This window comes from Trichoderma evansii, assembly GCF_050947405.1.
Source record: "Trichoderma evansii strain SZMC 28006 chromosome Unknown GGI43scaffold_19, whole genome shotgun sequence".
NCBI classification, from domain to species: Eukaryota; Fungi; Ascomycota; class Sordariomycetes; order Hypocreales; family Hypocreaceae; genus Trichoderma; species Trichoderma evansii.
Window position 1 is genome coordinate 27,732 of NW_028145187.1, and position 17,126 is coordinate 44,857.

Below are 17,126 nucleotides of genomic sequence, written 5' to 3' on the forward strand. Positions count from 1 at the left end.
AGCAATTCTTTGAGGATATTCCAAGCATGCCATGAATCTGCCCTCTTGATAATCTCGCATGCTACGTCTGCCTAGAAGAATTTCCCGGGCGATGAATCTTGCAACAATTTCATTATCTGATAGCGTAAATCCCTGTGGTAATTTCCATAGTGTGTGAGCTCTTCGACTTTGGAAGGGATATAATAATCGTTGAATATTGATAGATTCTCTGGGTAGCCATTATCGAGGCTTATTCGTAGACCTATGCCTATTGTATCCGATACCGGTAGGGCATCAGCTGATACTAGCCATTTGATATTATGTGAGATGCTCATGGTAGTCCTCATTAGCTTTAAGAAGTGACCGAAATCTGTGCCATCTCCTTGAATCTCATCAACGCTATCAATAAGAATCAGAGTAGGCTTAAATCTTTCGTCTTGCACCATTTTATTGAAAATTAGAGAGAGAGAGAGCATAAAATTCATTCGCGTAGGAGAGATGCTTTCTGCCTATGGATGCAAATTCGTTGGCTATGATGTCGACTAAGGAGCTCTGGCTTTTCAGTATTGCGTGAATGAGACTCTTAATCGCGGATATAGCATTTTCTGGCTTCTGTTGTCCGTTACCATCCCGCGAAAACGATAAGAGCAATGGATGAAAATTCTTATGTTCTTTTCGAGAGATTCCCCACATGATGGCTGACATACAGATCAACTTGCCCGTTCCTAGAGTACCAATAATCCATAGGATGCGATCTTCATTCACCTCAAATGTCCTGTATTCAGGTAATGAGGATATCCATTGGTAGAGCTGTTCGTATAGCGGTATCAAGGTTTTCCCCTTCTCACTGCTTAGACCTCGATGGTGTTGTTTTCGGTCAACTGCGGAGAGATTATCCAACAACATTTTCACTTTTGTTTCGTTATTAACCACTTGGTCGCTTCTCAGCCCTGTAGTAGCAACATCTCTTCGATCATCGCAAGAATCGATAGATTGTCCCATTTGGCCCTTGATATTTTCTCCAAGGAAATCTTCCAATGTCTTCTCAGCATTCAAAATATCAGTCACGCTTAAGTCGATATCATAAAAAGTTTGCCCTTGACTGGCTGTAGCAAGAGCGACATCAGAAAGCCCTTTTTGTTGAGAGCAAATAACGCGAATTAGGTACAACAGAATGGCTTTGTAGAGTTTGCATATTTGCTCTCTGAGCAATCGTTTCCGTGAGTTTCCTTCGCCGGTCCTATCAAGAAGCCTGGGGAGGGAATTGTACCATGGAAATTGGGATAAAACATGGCTGATACCCGAAACGACTTCTGATGATCTCAAGCTATCATCTTCAAGGAACTAAATATCACATGGTGACATTAGCTTCCGGATATGTACGGTTCACGGGAAAGCATAGTTCTCACGCACCTGTAAGCATAGCCATTTCCTCCAGTGTAGGGGTTCTACAGGAAGGCCGTCTTCCAGCGGTAAGTCTGTCAAAGGCTGATGCGGAGCATACTCTATGGAGTTTGCTTCTAGCCAGAGAATGACAGTCTTTTCGTATATCTTTAGCTGGTCCGGCTCCTGGGATTTGAGATCGCCATATGCTTCGTCCCAGAGATTGACCGCTGGCAGCTCAGAAGATTTCGCCAAATCTGTCTTCGGTGCCGTCATTTCAGACCCAGGCTCAGTTTGAGTTTCGTGCGATTCGTCTTCAGGTTTGACTGTTTCTTTAGGGATAGTATTAGATGTATTTATGGAATAAATGCCTTCGGCATTGGAAGCAGGAGGTGCTATTTGTGATTGTTCAGCATCGCGTGTGGTCGGATCACCGCCAGCTTCATTGTGTTGGCTGTTCCAGGTGGGGTTCGGAGATTGTCTCTCGCGTATGTTAATGCCTTTGTTAGGTGAAATCGAGGCGCCAAGTCTGGCTCTTGGTTTTATTTTCCATATTATTATGTATCGGCATCGAAGATTGGACGAAGAGACCGTGGGGGGCGTAGGGCGCTTGTTCTCCATCGCAAGTGTGTGATAATATCTATCAACATTCGACTCTCAATATGCAATAATGATAATACTAGCGAGATGTAGCTAATGCCGCAGAATACAAGCTTATGACCAAGCAAGATGGATAATTTGAATGGCTGGAGAAGAGCGTGATGGTCGACAGTATGGGTTGACATTCATCAGAAGGAAGGCGAAGTATCTTGTACAAAATATTACATCAGCTCCGCCCTTAGACGTGCATTTTACGATAAATTAGCCAGAACATGTAGTCAGAGCCTTCCCATATGGGTATCTAGAATCATCCAAACATGGTAGCACTTAGAAGCAGTACTGTATATTGTATAAACTAGCTTGTTACACAAGCTTGGCGTGGCAGGCTCTAACTGGTGCCCTTTTTGTGTAAGGTTGCGTTGGTCGCACCAGGGTGAGCTTGTGCGTACCCAGGCAGAATAGATACGTGGCCCTGCTTCTATATGAAGTAGCCAACGTTTGTTCACCCTAAAAAAGCAAACTCATCATCCGAAGCCAACACACATTCCCATACAGCATGGACCCAGAAGACTATACGAGCTTGGACGACATTGGCCAGTCAGAGCCACTTACTTTGGATCTCTATCATATCGAAAATGATCGGCAAAGCATTGAATCAGGTTCTCTCAAGTCTTACGAGACCAAAGAGGGCGGCAGCGCAGTCTATGCCCACCAAAAGTCGGGATATGCCATAACAGTAGAACGGCTACTTTGGGTAGACGGATGGGAAAAGACAACTATTAATGGTGAGGACGATGTGCATGGCCAAGAGATGACGCTAGTGGTTCTCAAAATTGTGCTCGCCTCGAATGATCGTAAAAGGAAGTTTGCTCGAGCAGAGGTTTCACTTGCATTTGAAGACCCTAACGCAGGAGGTGAAAACAAGCCAACAGTGCTAGCCTGGGCCCCTTTCCATAAGACCGAAAGATGGAATGCGTCACAGGCCCAGCACACAAAGTCTGACAAGAAAGAAGGAAGCGTCAAGCTCGGCTATTCCGGCGTTGACGTGTCTGGCGGCTGGAGCCGAGAGGGCACCGTCTCCTGGACTCAAATGGCTTTCGATCAAGGAAAAGCCAATGCACAGATCAGCCGCATCACTCAGAATCGTAACGGCGTTACCTGGTCACTCGAGCATAATAATATCGAGAATGCAGGTGTCAGCCAAGAATTCTGGGTTGCGGTTCTCTTGTCACGACAACTACAGAACCATATTTGGTTAAATTTTACATTAACGCACGCGTGGGTACCATGGAGGACTTTGCAAACAAAACAAAGAAGTTATTTGGCTTGAAACCGGACAAAACTAAGCCGTTCTTGGTGACCTCTTGGAAAAACATAATCTACAATTATGAGGGCAAGGATATCAAGAAATGCATTGACGTCAACAACCTGGGAAAACTGGTAGACCCTGTTGTCAACTCGAGGTTGAATGTGAAATGGGGGCCTGACTATCAAATTGAAGTACCAATGCCATCCGCTGGCAAGCAGGCTTGGGAGAGAGAGAAGATGGCCGAGGCAGAGTGAAATTCATGTCATACAGGTTTGGGCAATATGATTCACGGGCTTGGCACAAAGGCACTAACGTATATTCTGAAGGAACTAATGTCGAAAGAATTCCGACAAGTCACGACGAAGTTCCTTCAAAACAAATTTAGAGATCTACGTGACGATGTAAACCGAAGAAGGAAAGAAGATAAAAGTGGAGAAGACGAACTTCTCGATTTTGACATAACGGTTGGGGCTTGGAACCCAACAGTTAAGCGACTGGCAGACTTGGAAGAAATGTAGGTGCATTCTACATGAAAATGGGCAGATTATGAATTACTAATTTATCAACTATAGATCTGACAGGGCCGTTCCTAAGCTGTCCAAGTTCATCGGAAGCTATCACAGCTATGTACATAGCCTCACTGACGGCACAGAGGAAGATGGCCATTTGAACTTCCGCCCGACAAGAGTAGCCCTCATCGACAACGGTATTCTCAGTATTTCTGCAAAGACCGATGGTCTTTTGGGATCTTCCATCTGACGAATGGCACTTTGATGATTCGTCAGACGGCACCACCCACCCAACAGAGTATGCAACACAAAAAGACCAAGATTTAAACCATGACAATAGCAACAGCTCCAAATCACAAAAGCAAAAGGAGTCAAAGAACAATAAAAACCTGTGGTCTCGAATCAAGGACGGCTGCTCTTTTGTAGATGACAACTCTCGATTAAGCTCATGGCTATTTGCTTCCAATCCTCACGGAACTCAAATGGCGAATTTAATATGCGCCATTGACCCGTGGTGCGACCTCTACGTGGCAAAAGTTACAGAGGGGAGATACGGCATCAGCCCAGAAAGAGTTACAAAGGTAAATCCTACTCGTCGCTCTCTGCTCCATTTCCTGATCTTTTGAGGAGCTATTCAATAACCCAGTTGTCAAGGCAATTCAGTGGGCCATAGATCAAAACGTTGACATCATCTCCATGAACTTCGCCATTCTGGACAAAACCGACGCCTTACAAAAAGCGTGTACAAAGGCAATAGATTCAGGCATCGTCTTAATCTGCAGCACCCATGACGAGGGAGCAAACATATCCACCGCCTATCCAGCTAGCTTCCGCGATACCATCAGAATAATGGCCTGCGATGAATTCGGAGCACCAACCAGAAACATGAAGGACGGCTAGGACTACACCATTCAAGGCATCGATGTGGCAGCGGGCGTCGTGCCATTCCTAGAATCCGACGACCGTATCTCGGGAAGCTCCGTCGCCACAGCCATTGCCGCCGGGTTGGGCTCCCTGACGCTGTCGTGTGATCGGCTTGCCAACAGAGGACCGTCGAAGGAATATAGCGAAAACGGCAGGTCCAAAATTATAAAGGCGCATTTTAAGGACATGGCGGAGAACAACGACAAATATATTTTGCTAGAGAAATTTGCTGGCGTTGACAAAAAACTCAAGGGGTGGACGAACATCTTTGCGGGAGATATTATAGAAGAGTATTTTACAAAGAGAGAGCAACGGTACAGCTATTAAATAGGAGCACGGCCTGCGTGGTACCTTCGGACCTTCAAAGAGATAGGATAGTCTATGGCGAAGGGCCAAGCAAACTGGGATGATCTCTTCTCCATGAAGAAAAATAGAAATGCCTGTTAGTTGCGCCGACATAGATCGTGATCTCTCGCAATACTGAAAAGATAATCGCCAGCTATATGCAGGAGATTCAATCTCCAGTTGGGTCATTATATGCCGAGTTGCTCATTGCACATTACATTTAAGCACAATTTACCACAGAGCACTACCCAAGAACCCATTTCAAACACCTTACTTATCACTTCAACACACAAGTTTACCGTATATAAAAATGCACTTCACGTCACTTCACTCACTCCACTCATTTCACCAAGAAAGAATCATCACCTCTCAATATCTTCTCATCATTCACCCCTCTCCCACAAATAAAAACAGGGGCCAGAGGAAACAATATACAAAACAAGAAAAATTGCAATCGCAACATCATCTCTTTAAATAGTAAAAAAAAGCTAAAATGGGTATCTCATCAACCCTTCACACACACACACACACCCTCCTCCCCTTCCTCCTCGATTTATTCTCTCTTTATCGTTTATCCTTTCAACTTCACCAACCACACAGCACTAAGAAACATACAGACGAAGGAGGGGTTAAAAAGGAAGAGAGGGGAAAATAAAAAATCTTCCTTTGTGGAATATATCTCCATAAAAAGGACACCGAACAATTGAAAAGAAGAAAAGTAAACCACCAGGGTCTAGTACATCAAATATGTCGGTTTATACTCCATCTCCATCTCCATCTCCATCTTACTCCATCAAACCAAAAAAAGAGAAGAAGAGGAAAACTAAGGAAAGCAGACAAAAATGTCAATGACTTCAGCAGCCAATCCATACGGCTGGAAAAGGGGGGGAATAGAAATCGGGGGATAAAAAAGAAGACATAAAAGTGGAATACCTGACCAGGCAAAGCACAAAAAAAAAGTAAAAGCGAATAAAACCTATTCCGTCCCTTCCAAATCTCCCGAAAAAAAGCAACCACGCCTCTGCAGTGCCTTTGCCAACCACAAACTGTGGGGCAAGAGTGATGTATATATCTCATCATGAACATGACATGACAAATGAAAGAGGAGGCCTCAGCTTCGAGCTTATACGAAGAAAAGAGAACAAGAGTTGGGTAACAAGAACAAGAAGAAGCATCTGATATGCGTCATCGCATTCAACTCGTTCGTCATGCTCGAAAAAGAAAAACTTTTTTTTTTGTTCTCCCCACTGGATTTCCGCAACGCCCAAAATGGTTGACTTGTTCCGGCAATAAAAGACGACAAAAGTTTCATGTAAATGAAAAACGACAAGCCATGCGCTGCGTGATGGGATGAGCGTGAATCCAGCAGCTGAAATTTTCTTTCAAAAACGGCAATCAACGTGCGGATATAGAGAAAAAAAATCTTTGGAACCCCAAGAGGCTCTCTTAACAAACATTATGTAAAAAATCGTAGGAAAGGCTGTTTCGAATAACCACGGACTCAGTGGGAGCTACGAGTGCGCTGCTTTCTTGCCAGCCAGTCCCCAAGCATGTTATCAAGTTGCTAGGACAGAGGTCAGCAATCTGTGGCAGCTGTGGTACAAGAATATATAGATAAACACTTACAGTTGTTATTTCTGCCAACTTGGCATTCTGCTCCCGGAAGAGACTACCCACGACGGGATGGTCGCTACCTGCGGGCACCACACCGGTCTTGTCGTACACCACAACCAAGAGGTCGCGAATATGCTCGGGCTCGTCAAAGAATGCACGCAGCTTCATATCGTCCCAAGTCTGCTCTTTGCTGCCAGTAGAAGAGGAGCTGCTCTTGGATCTACCCTCAGCAGACTGAGTAAGCTCAGGAGAGGGCGAAACAGTGGGCGATCGATCCTCTGGAGATGAAGTATCAACCATAAGAGCAGGGGGGTCTGATGGAGCGATTGGTGACTCGGGAGATGCCTCTGAAGGCGAGCGGGCTCTAGGCTCGGCTGGAGTCTGTTGCTGAGAAGCGGGAGTTTTGTCACCAGTAGATGGAGTTTGGCCCTCGGGGAAAGAGCCAGGAATAATAGGCTCTTCGTCCTCGTCCTCCTCTTGGACAGCTTTGGCGGCCACAGGTGTGGTTGATGACTTTGGCCTGGGCATCTGATCCAAGATGGCTTCGCCGTCGTCTGAATCGTCCGAATCGGATAGATCCAAATGGGCATATGGGGATCGCGGCGCGGCAGCAGCTCTCGGGCTGGGAACTACCTCGCCACGGCGTGCAGTAGGGGACATTGGCTGCTCCAAAGATGGGCGACCACGAGGGGGCTGATGCGATGGAACCTCGTGTGTCTCGTTTGTCTCGGGGTTGACGATGCGCATCGAGGGTGGGGGAACATTGGAAACATCGTTGATGCGGCTTTCGGCCAGATAAGAGGCAAGTTCCACGGTGGAATTCTGAGGCTTTTCGTTGATGGAGGGCTCGGCCCGGGCTTGAGGCTTGTGCAGCTTGGTCGGCTGCCTGACCTTTTCTGGAGACGAGTGATCCTCAGACTGGCGCTCCTCGCTCTCGCGGGGCTCGCCATCCGGCCCATCGTCGTTGGGCGACCTCTTCTTGTCTTTTCTAGAGAAGAAGCCTCGGAGACCGCCGGATTTCTTGTCCTTGTCCTTGTCCTTGCTCTTTTTCCTGTCCTTGTCGGACATGAGCTCCTTTTCGAGCCTATCTAAGCTTGTGCGAGACTTGGATCCGATAGAATCAGACGACTCTCGAGGAGGAGCGTCGTCCCGTAACAGGTTCGGCGTAAGGGTAATCTTTTTGGTCTCGGCTGTATCGTCCTTGAAGAAAGAGTCGGTGTTCCTGATGTTACCGTTACGAGATATGCTGGGGCCGTTCTTCTCTGTAATTTCGAGGCTGCCCCGATCTTCATCGTCTGATGATTCATCCTTGGTTGGCTCAGGTTGCTTAGCGGCCTTGGACTTGGTTTTGAGTGGTTCCACCTTGGCAGTATCGTCAGCGGCGTCATCGTCTTCTGATAGCGCCGCCTTTTTCTCTCCAGTTCCCTCTAGCAACTCATCGAGATCTTCCTCATCTGAAGAGTAATCAGGGTTGTAGTTGAAGTAGGTGGGCTCTGCAAAGACGACAGTGGCTTTCTTTTTCATGCCGATTGAGAAGCCAGTCTTTGGTTTCCCATCGGCTTGTGTATCGGTCAACATGGCTGAGGAAAGCTATTGAACATTAGTAACAAAAACATATCTTCCTATTTGTGAGAATTATACACACATCAATATTCCTGTGTTTGTTAAGTCGCGCTAATCTTTCGGTAGGCGTCTCAATGTGCTCGGCTGGCAAGTAGCCTGCATATTGATATATTAGCCAAATGCTGAATAAAGCTGAGAAATTTCGGCAAAAAAAGGTCAACATACCAATGCTACTATCTTTGACCACTCTTACCAGCCACCAGTAGCTGTTGCTGTCGTCGAGCAGAACCATGGTGTCACCCTTGGTCGCATTCGCTTGGCCCTCGACGGTGGCTACAAAGGTGTGAAGGGCGTAGACGAAATCGAAATCGATGTCCTCTGGTTCATGTAAGCACTCTGCCGCCCAACCATAGTCAATGAAGCGTGGGTCGTTGGGGAGGGAGAAATCAGAATCATCATCTTCTTCAAAGGATTTGTTGTATGGTATCGTGAGCGATGTATCGGCCTCTTCGATGTCGGCTTCGGTCTCGTATACGAAGGCGTCTTGATGGATACAGCCACAGCCACAGCCACAATCATATGCTATAGCATAACCATACGTCCCCTCATCTTCGATAGCGCCGATTGTCTGATGAGCTAAAGCTTGTGATACTACCCAGTCACCATTCTCGTCCACCACAGGATCCTATCCTGTAGTTTTCAAGCCTTGTTCACCCGTCTCGTCAATATCGCAGCCGCCATTATCGCCGTGGTTCTCGTTGCCGTCATCGTCGTCGTATTCGTCGTCACACTTGGCATACTCACCCGAAAGAAGATGATGATGCCCAATTCGAATCTGCTGCAGGAAATCTGTGTCTCTTGTGCTAGGAATTGGAGGAGATGGAGTGTTTGGGTGCAGGTGCAGTGATGCCCAGGGGATCCGAGGGATGGAGGTCAGGGAAGACACTCGCCGCGGCCAGGCCACGGGAGTGACGGTAACGGAGTTGCTGCACGCACCATCTTCGATTGAGGGGGAGCTCGAGATGCGATCCATCATGTCGTCATCCAGGTCGCCATCGTCCTCGATGTCGTCGTCGTCAGCCATGCCGCCGTTCTGGGCCACGGCCAGCGGGTCCTGCTGGTGCTGGTGCTGCTGGTAGACGTCCATGTTGGCGGTGTCTGTGTCTGTGTCGGTGTCTGTGTCTGTGTCTGTGTCTGGCAAGTCGTTGTATTGGGGGGAATAGGCAGCCCGGGGACTGCGCGATTGCTCCTGGGCGGTCTTGTGGGCGACGTCGCGAAGGGTCTCGGCCTGATGCGGAGCGCGGGCGGTTGGGCGTCGATCTCGGTGGGCGGATTGGTCCTGAGCCGAGGGAGCGTGGTGGTCTTGAAGATCGATGGTGTCTGTAGGTCGAATCGGAAAAAGGAGGAGATGCTCGTCAGTCTCGAGCAATCAATGCTCACGTGTCTCGCGTCGCGGACTCGGAATTAGAATAGGAAATGGCGATGGGAATTGAGAAAAAAGAAGGAGCGTCAAAGAGAGAGCGAGTGAGGGTCGGAACGTTGCAAAAAGTCTGAAAAGAAAGAGCGCAGGGAGCGCGATCGAACGAGCGAGAGAAGCGAAGGGGAAGTAAGGGAGAAGAGAAAATGGCTAGATGTGCACAAGCAGATGCAGCAACAGCAGCAGCGTAGAGAGCTAGCTTTGGCAGATGCAAGATCAGAAAGCTCCCAGAACGCAGACGAGGCGCTGTACAGTATGGCAGAAGATACCCCTGGTCGAGTTTTAGGCACTCTCTTCTGGTCGTCTGTCGTCTCGCTCTCGTCTCTTGCTATCGCAACGTGCAATGCTATGCAAGGCTAATCACAGCGAAACGGGGGTGGCGCGCTCTGGTGCTATTCCCGTCCCTTTTTTTTCTGGAGCCAGTGACAGGCACAAGTCCCGGGCCAGGGCCCAAGTCTAGCAGGGGGTGGAATAAAGGTGGAGGAGGTGGGAGGTGGGAGGGCACCAACCAGAAAACTCGATGCAGCCGTGGTGGTGATTCGATATGGAGGGAGGGCAGCATGAAGGCATGAGAAATACAGGGGCAGGGCTGGCGATCGCTTGTTTGGTTTGTTATTTGCATGAGAACAGGACACCAGAGGGAAGAGGCAAAATAAAAGATGGAGAAGCGAGGCCAATGCCCCATCAAACGTAGCAATGAATCGGAACAACAGCAACAGCAGCAGCTCTTTGTAATAGTAATACGCACCCGCTCTGATGATGGACGGCCTCGTCATTGCGAATGAGTTGCAGCCCGTCAGCTGAACCGGACTCAGCTCAATCTCGGCTATTGTTTCTCTTTATTATCATGTATGCTCCCGCACAGCTTCGCGCGAGATCGATCGATCCAGGAGGAGAGGAGCCACAGGTTTTTTTCTTTCTAATAATTTTTGTGAATTCTTTTTTTAAAAATCCCTCTCGCTGGCCTAAGCGGGTTTTCCGGCTAACTGGCGATCTCCACGTCACTAAGTAATTGGCTTTGCTTTTGTTTCGCTACTTTGTGGGAACACGTTCGTCACTCCAAGCTTAGTCTCTTTTTGCTGCTTGTTGTCTGTGTGCTTGTTTCTATTTGCAGGAATAATCAGATCGCGTCTTTTGTTGGCTGACTGTGCAGTGCTGTGCTGTGCTGTGCTGTGCTGTGTTGTGGCGCGTGCAGCAAGGCGCAGTAAGAAATAGAGCAAAGCAATGCGAATGAGCTGATGACACTTGACACTGCATAAAACTGAGAGAAATCAAATGACGAAAGGTGAGGGGAGAAGCAAGTAGAAAAAGGTTTGACGGAGCTTCGGTCGGCGATGGGGTCCAGAAACAGGTGATTGAGAGTGACGACAAGAGATGAACAAGTGAGACATGCGCCAGATACGAAGACGTGGCCACGGCTGGTCTTTTCCTGTCGCTTCCCTTTTTACACTTCTTACACCATGTACTATCATAATAGATCCAGAAAGTAATATTTTCTAGCATCATCCAACTGTAAAACGCAGAGTGCACGAGAATCAGCAGATGCAGCTCATTCACGGCCTCTCCCACGATAGAATCCTACGATCCCTCCGCAGGTACCTCTGGTGCTAAGACAAGCGCGCCAAAATGTTTCTACCGACGCACGTCTACCCACCCGCACGCACGCACGCACACATAATATCATGTCAACACCAAAACATTCCTCCTTAGCCCAGCTTCTCCAATAGATGCCTACCCCTCTTTTTCTTCTAAACAATTTCTTATTTATTGACACAAGTACACCGTATATAAAGCAGTATTGATATCACGCAAGTTGAAAAATACTCATCCCCAAGATCTTCTTCAAACCCTCGCTAACAACTCCCCAATTCTTTCCAGCATCTCATGCACCATGTACACTCCATGCAGGTGCAGATGCAGCTGAGATGCACTCGCCGGGTTCCTACATGCTTGTAGTCACAGTAGAGGTTAAGCCCAGGCACATTACCCACATATCTTCCCACCTCTAATATCCACCCGCTGCAGCTCCATGTATCCCTCGCTCCCTCTACCTGCTGTACTTAAATCTCCATCACCATCTTCTTCACTGACATCGCATAATCCAGCATGACACAGCATAAACACCCCAATCCATTCAATCCCATCTCATACCCGCATAAACAGACGGACTCTCCTAGCGAATCCCACCTCAACCCAGGTTTAGAAAAAAAATACAGGCCAAGGTACCTAAATCTGAAACAACCCCACGCACCCTTCACGCAATCTCACTGGTTCTTCTACCCCTGGATCCGAAACATGATCATTCCGGGCCTGCATTTTTTGTCCAAGTGTGTGGGCAATCGCGCTTCTCTCACACGATCTCTCTATTCGTGGCCTTTTTTCGCTTCCTCGTATTAGATAATACAGTAATACACACTAACATCTTACCTCATTCTATTTTCAGAAGCAAAGAGATATTAATAAGTTCATTTGCGTCATTAGTGTAAAGACATCATAGCTCACAAGACAAGACAGATCATGTAGTTAATCGAACAAATCATCCTTTTTTTTTATTCAGTTCTTTATTCCCATAAGAACCTTATCAATAATCCCATAAATCTATTTCTTATGCAGCAACTACCTTGTTGATAAGGTAGTGCTTGAAAGCCATTTAACCTTTTTTTCATTTTCCTCCAACTGAGTGACTTTTTTTTAGTTGTCCTCTATTCCATGCATCATATAAAATACTGCAAATAAAACACGCTCGAAAGCAAAAAAAGCAAGATATTAATTAATGCAAATTAATGCAAAATCTCCTCCACTCTCCCTCTAGTGCTGGATAGACATGCGTCGAACCTGCTCAGTAGGGTTGTCCTGAGCAGCCATCTCAGCCAACTTCTTGGTCATGCTATTAAGTAAAATGTTAGCAGCTATTCATCAAATGTAATCCAAAAGTAGGGTAAAGAAACTTACAAATCAAAGAAGGCAAACTGGCTGGGCTGGCTACCAAACTCGTAGACGAATCGGCTGGCCAGGTAGCTGCCAAAGATGGCACGCAGGTAGTTATCGGGCACGCGGGAGATGATGGTGTCGAGGCCAATCTTCTCCAGCAGCAGCTTGGGGAGGGCGTTCTTCAAAACACCCTTGCGGATGCTCTGGTTCTCCCACAGGTCAGAGTGCTGCAGCTTCTCGTCGAGGTCGGTAATGGCCACAGACAGCTTGTCAGATAGAACAGATCGGGGAATGCCGGTCTGCTCGTGCTCGCGCCAGATGGCCTCAAACTCGAGTCGGGCATTCTCCTGGATCTTGGTCTGAACCTCTCGGACGTAGTCGTTGTAGAACTGGGGTGCCTTTCCGGTCTTGGCATCGACGCACATGTGCTCGATGAAGCCGTCAGTGTCAAAGGACAGAGAGGCCAGGACCTCCAGGGAAGATGAAGTGACACCTCCCTTGTTGGCAGAGGCATCCTTGTAGAGAATGCAGCCAGCAGATTCCAGGCGCAGCTTAGCATCCTGGGTGATGAACAGGTTGGCACCCTCGACAATGTAGGGGATGATGCTCTTGCCGTCCTTGATGAGGCGGTTGACAGAGATGAGGTCAATGGACTCGGGTCGGCCACCACAGGGCACAAAGCTGTCCGTCATATCGGTCTCGCGCAGGTGGTATGTGTTGCGGAAAGATGTGCCGTTGTTGACGACCTCTCCGCTGGGCAGAGTGACGTTGTTCTCGTCGCAGAGGACGCGGTATCCGTCCTTGGACAGCTTGGACAAGTCGTACTCGATAATCATAGCACGCTTCTTGGCCAGGCGGATAAGCTCGTCCTTGTCCAGACCGTTGGGGTCCGCCAGCACACCAGAGCCGTCGACGACAGCAGTGTACTTCTCGTTGCTGAGAAGGATTTCGTTGCTGCCCAAGTCGCCGTCGGGACCACCGGTCTGCATCTTTCGGACCTGAGAGGGGTCGAGCTCGAGCTTGCGGTAGATGCCCTTGACATACTCGCGCACAGACAAGGTGGTCATGCCATACTTGTCGTGAGGGATACCACCGAGCTTGGGGGACTTGCCGGTGAAGAAAGACTTCCACCAAGGAGCGCCACGAGCCTTGGCGTGCTCGGTAGCCCAGTTGACCAGGTCGGCGGTGTTCTCATCGGGACCCATGAACAAGATCTCCTCCTTTCCATAGAGATCGACGATGGGATTCTTGATTCCAGGGGTCTCGGCGGGGAGGAGAAGATCGAGGATACTATCAATGTACTTCTCAAACGCCTCGGTGGCCTTGTCCTGCTGCTTGGGGTCCAGGAGAATGACACCCTTGGATCCACCCTCGGGAATGTCCTTGTTCTTGCGCTGCTGGGTGCTGGCAAGACCGTAGTTCTCGTCAAAGAGGTTACGGGCGTTGATGCCATAGGCCTCCTTGCTGCGGGACTTGACGATACGGATACCACCACGAGAAATGTCTCGGAAACGAAGGTGGAAACCACGAGACTCGGCACCAATGACCAAGAACATACCGTACAGGGGCTTGGGGTACTCAGCCTCTGGCAGGAAAGAGGGGTCCAAGCGGAAGCTCAGAGCGACCTTGGTGGGGGTAAAGTAGTTGGTCTTCAGGATGGCGTTGTTGAACACGCGGAAAGCAGTCATGACCATCTCGTCGTGCTCGTTGGCGACAGTCTTGGAGATCTTGTCGCGGAGCTTGTCATCAGACATGACCTCGACGGCGGGTGTAGCCAGGACAGCGCCGTTCTCCTGCTGCAGAGGCGCAGGGAAGTGCACGTTGGCGAAGGCGGCATAGAGCAGGCGGATCAGCTCGGGGTAGGTCTGGATGATCTCGACAATGTAGTCGGGGGTGAAGGTCTCGGTACGAAGACGTCGCTTGAGCTTGGACAGCAGAGCCGCGTGAGCGTTCTGCTTGGGGTCCAGGATCTCAGAGAGAGAAGCGTACTCGGGACCGAGACGGTTCAAGAAGTGCTGAACAAACACCCAGGCACTGTGGGCGTAGACGGACTCCTGCAGGCTCAGCTCACCAGTAGCAAAGAGGTGGTGGAACTTGTTCTGGGGCAAGCAGTAAAGCAGGGAGATTTCCTTGGTGATTTGGTGGATGGAGGCATCGATTGAGGGGAAGTAGCCGTCCAGGTTGGCGGCGGGGCGGAGGTAGACGGACATGACAGTGATGCCGTTGGAGAACTGCTCCACATACTTTCGCGAGGAGGTGACGCCATAGTAGTGGTACAGGTCACTAAGGGTTGAGAAGATGCCACGGGCAGTGCGGCTGCGGAAAGCAACAACCAGACGCCTCTCGGCGGAGCCCTCAATGTCGAAGACCTCAATGACGGGGCCAGCTCGGTTGACGGCTAGCTCAATGATCTCCTGGTAGATCTGCTTGGTGTTGGCGGTGGCCTTTTGCCAGAAACCAACATCAGAGATGACCTCGATTCTGGTCTCCTTGGGGTCGGTAGACTCGGGGCTCTGCTTGAAGTGGCACTGGTACACAAAGTAGCAGCGGAGAGTGGCCTTGGAGCTCGGGCTGGCGCCAATAGCGGCAGGGGATCGGAAAGTCTCAACACGGTACTTGCTCTTGCCCTGGTGATCCAAGTACTTGGACTCGAGACGAGACTCGTACCTAGGGCCGGCAACGTGGGCCTTGCCAGGCTCGCTCGTGTCGATGTAGATGGCGTGGTCATGGGCCTCCATGTCCAGGCGGATCTCCTCCTGCTTGTCCTCTCTTGAGTGGGCAGCAACCTTGGCGGCGTAGAGAGAGGTGATCTGGTTGGCAATGACTTCGGGGGTCTCGATGTGGAAGTAGACATCATCAATGCCCAGCTTCTCGTAGAACCACTCAATCTGCTCGTCGATTGAGGCATCGGGGAGCCAGCCACCCTGCTGGATGATGGCCTTGACAGACTTGATCTGCTCCGTCTTGCCCTCGAACTGAGGGGCGACGTAGCCGACTGTGGCAGAGCGCAGAACTCGGTGTCCATTCCTCAAGCTGTGAGGAACGAGGGGAACGCTGACGTGGGTAGGCTGAGGTGAAGGGCCACGACTTGACTCTGATTCAGAAGTCTGAATCTGGGCCAAAGCCTTGGGTCTGGGGGGAGCTGCGGAAGACATTGTGGATAATAGGTCTAAAGGGTCCTTGTATTCAGGGAAGCTGTCCAGATGAGAAAAGTTAGTTTGGAGTGCCAAAGCCATTGTGAAGTTATTAAATCGAAAATCGTAAAAAAGATATTAAACAAAGAATAGTGAATACACAAAGATTGGGAGAAATGAAAAGTAGTATGAAAACGGGAAAAACGAGAGAACGCTGGTTTGCAAGGAAAGTCGTTGCTAAGACGTATATCGTATATATACTTCCAAGCCACGACTATCACAAGCTAAAGCGTCAAAAGATAAGGATTTTTGCATTGGATTGACAAATGATAGGCAACCCGGCGCATGAATCAAATGACACAAACGATTCAGGCGCAAGGGTAGCTATCAAGCTCCAGGTAAGACACGCCAGAGACGCAAGGAGACGTCAGATGGCAGCGCCACACTCGTGGTGTTGCTACCGCGAGATATCGCAGTTGCCAGGGGCAAGGAATGCGATCGCTCGCCCAACCTTGGGGCAATGGCCACAGTTCGATGTAAAACACGATTCGTGCTCACCGCCGCAGGCCAAAGCCCAGGCATTATCCTGATGCCCCTTGGGCGGTTTTCTGCAACCTAATCTGCGGTATTGATTCGACGGGAGCGGCGGAGGGTGACGAGGGGCACAGCAAACGAAAAACAGCCACTAACAGCCCAATCGGAAGGCTCGTCATTACCACGTACCTAATATTAAGACAGGGGATGAAATGATGGTAAGAATAGCAGCAATCGCAGAGGATCTCGTGTCAATCCTAGAGCAATTGAAAAGAGCTAGTTAGCAAACAGCTGTTTTCAGAAAAAAGGAGAGACTGTTTTGTCAGATCCATCAATCAGACGTACCAGATAACGCTATTCAAACGGCAGTTAAAAAAAGCTAAAAGCTGAGGCTGTGGCGGGGCAGGGGGCTTCAGCTGATAGTGGTGCTTCCTGCGGTCTGGAGGAAGATAAGAAACCCAAGATCGGTGAGACGGGCTTCGTATTTGAGGTCGGTGCGTGGACGAGAGATAAGAAGAAATTCTGCGAGGAGAGTTTCTATTTTAAGATTCGTCTAGAAGCCAGAATTTGCCATCTGTTAGCAACACTGTTGCTGTTTGCAGCCTTTTTTTCTCCAAAGCGGATCAGAAGGAGCTGGCAGCTTCGGCAGTGCCGAGGCGCCGCTGCTTGTGATCATTGGATCGCCTGGGACCCTTTTTCTGGGCTGTGTTGGAGCTGGACTCACCGTTTTGGGACTTTTGTCTATTATTTTGTCTTTTTTTTTGTTTGGTTCTTTTGTTGATCCCCTGAGGATGTTGGTTGGCGAGGGGGATGCTGGTGGGAAA

The 17,126-nt window shown here is 49.0% G+C and overlaps 7 protein-coding genes across 7 annotated transcripts; 3 read left to right on the forward strand and 4 right to left on the reverse strand.

The window, feature by feature from the left end:
• Positions 1–308: 308 nt before the first annotated feature.
• Positions 309–1,144, reverse strand: GGI43DRAFT_411974 (uncharacterized protein). Its single transcript, XM_083206790.1, has one exon. It carries the CDS (start codon positions 979–981, stop codon positions 427–429), a length of 555 nt encoding a protein of 184 aa, XP_083057763.1. The 5' UTR covers positions 982–1,144; the 3' UTR covers positions 309–426.
• Positions 1,145–2,518: 1,374 nt separating this feature from the next.
• Positions 2,519–3,525, forward strand: GGI43DRAFT_386290 (uncharacterized protein; the record flags this gene model as incomplete). Its single annotated transcript, XM_083203771.1, has 2 exons — positions 2,519–3,175; positions 3,277–3,525. The coding sequence occupies 2 exons, from the start codon at positions 2,519–2,521 to the stop codon at positions 3,523–3,525; spliced, it is 906 nt and encodes a 301-aa protein (XP_083057764.1).
• A 94-nt stretch (positions 3,526–3,619) lies between these two features.
• GGI43DRAFT_129577 (peptidase S8/S53 domain-containing protein) lies at positions 3,620–4,800 on the forward strand. The gene is made up of 3 exons (XM_083199152.1): positions 3,620–3,785; positions 3,844–4,361; positions 4,435–4,800. The coding sequence occupies exons 2-3, from the start codon at positions 4,005–4,007 to the stop codon at positions 4,678–4,680; spliced, it is 603 nt and encodes a 200-aa protein (XP_083057765.1). The 5' UTR covers positions 3,620–3,785; positions 3,844–4,004; the 3' UTR covers positions 4,681–4,800.
• A 947-nt stretch (positions 4,801–5,747) lies between these two features.
• GGI43DRAFT_129556 (uncharacterized protein) lies at positions 5,748–6,342 on the reverse strand. The gene has a single exon (XM_083199151.1). The coding sequence runs from the start codon at positions 6,133–6,135 to the stop codon at positions 5,791–5,793; it is 345 nt and encodes a 114-aa protein (XP_083057766.1). The 5' UTR covers positions 6,136–6,342; the 3' UTR covers positions 5,748–5,790.
• A 208-nt stretch (positions 6,343–6,550) lies between these two features.
• GGI43DRAFT_424601 (SH3 domain-containing protein) lies at positions 6,551–10,479 on the reverse strand (the record flags this gene model as incomplete). The annotated part of the gene is made up of 6 exons (XM_083208393.1): positions 6,551–6,613; positions 6,676–8,253; positions 8,309–8,382; positions 8,452–8,877; positions 8,941–9,606; positions 10,452–10,479. 6 exons carry the CDS (start codon positions 10,477–10,479, stop codon positions 6,551–6,553), a joined length of 2,835 nt encoding a protein of 944 aa, XP_083057767.1.
• Positions 10,452–10,993, forward strand: GGI43DRAFT_411983 (uncharacterized protein). Its single transcript, XM_083206791.1, has 2 exons — positions 10,452–10,752; positions 10,919–10,993. The coding sequence occupies exon 1, from the start codon at positions 10,485–10,487 to the stop codon at positions 10,713–10,715; it is 231 nt and encodes a 76-aa protein (XP_083057768.1). The 5' UTR covers positions 10,452–10,484; the 3' UTR covers positions 10,716–10,752; positions 10,919–10,993.
• Positions 10,994–12,511: 1,518 nt separating this feature from the next.
• Positions 12,512–15,789, reverse strand: GGI43DRAFT_424602 (glutamate dehydrogenase (NAD(+)); the record flags this gene model as incomplete). Its single annotated transcript, XM_083208394.1, has 2 exons — positions 12,512–12,590; positions 12,656–15,789. The coding sequence occupies 2 exons, from the start codon at positions 15,787–15,789 to the stop codon at positions 12,512–12,514; spliced, it is 3,213 nt and encodes a 1,070-aa protein (XP_083057769.1).
• Positions 15,790–17,126: the final 1,337 nt, after the last annotated feature.

Excerpts from the sequence above, each read along its gene's own strand:
- GGI43DRAFT_411974 (XM_083206790.1), bottom strand. The coding sequence starts at position 981 with ATGGGACAATCTATCGATTCTTGCGATGATCGAAGAGATGTTGCTACT.
- GGI43DRAFT_129577 (XM_083199152.1), top strand. The coding sequence starts at position 4,005 with ATGGTCTTTTGGGATCTTCCATCTGACGAATGGCACTTTGATGATTCG. Across the intron at positions 4,362-4,434 it reads GCCCAGAAAGAGTTACAAAG|GCAATTCAGTGGGCCATAGA; the intron begins GTAAATCCTACT and ends CCAGTTGTCAAG.
- GGI43DRAFT_129556 (XM_083199151.1), bottom strand. The coding sequence starts at position 6,135 with ATGTTCATGATGAGATATATACATCACTCTTGCCCCACAGTTTGTGGT.
- GGI43DRAFT_411983 (XM_083206791.1), top strand. The coding sequence starts at position 10,485 with ATGAGTTGCAGCCCGTCAGCTGAACCGGACTCAGCTCAATCTCGGCTA.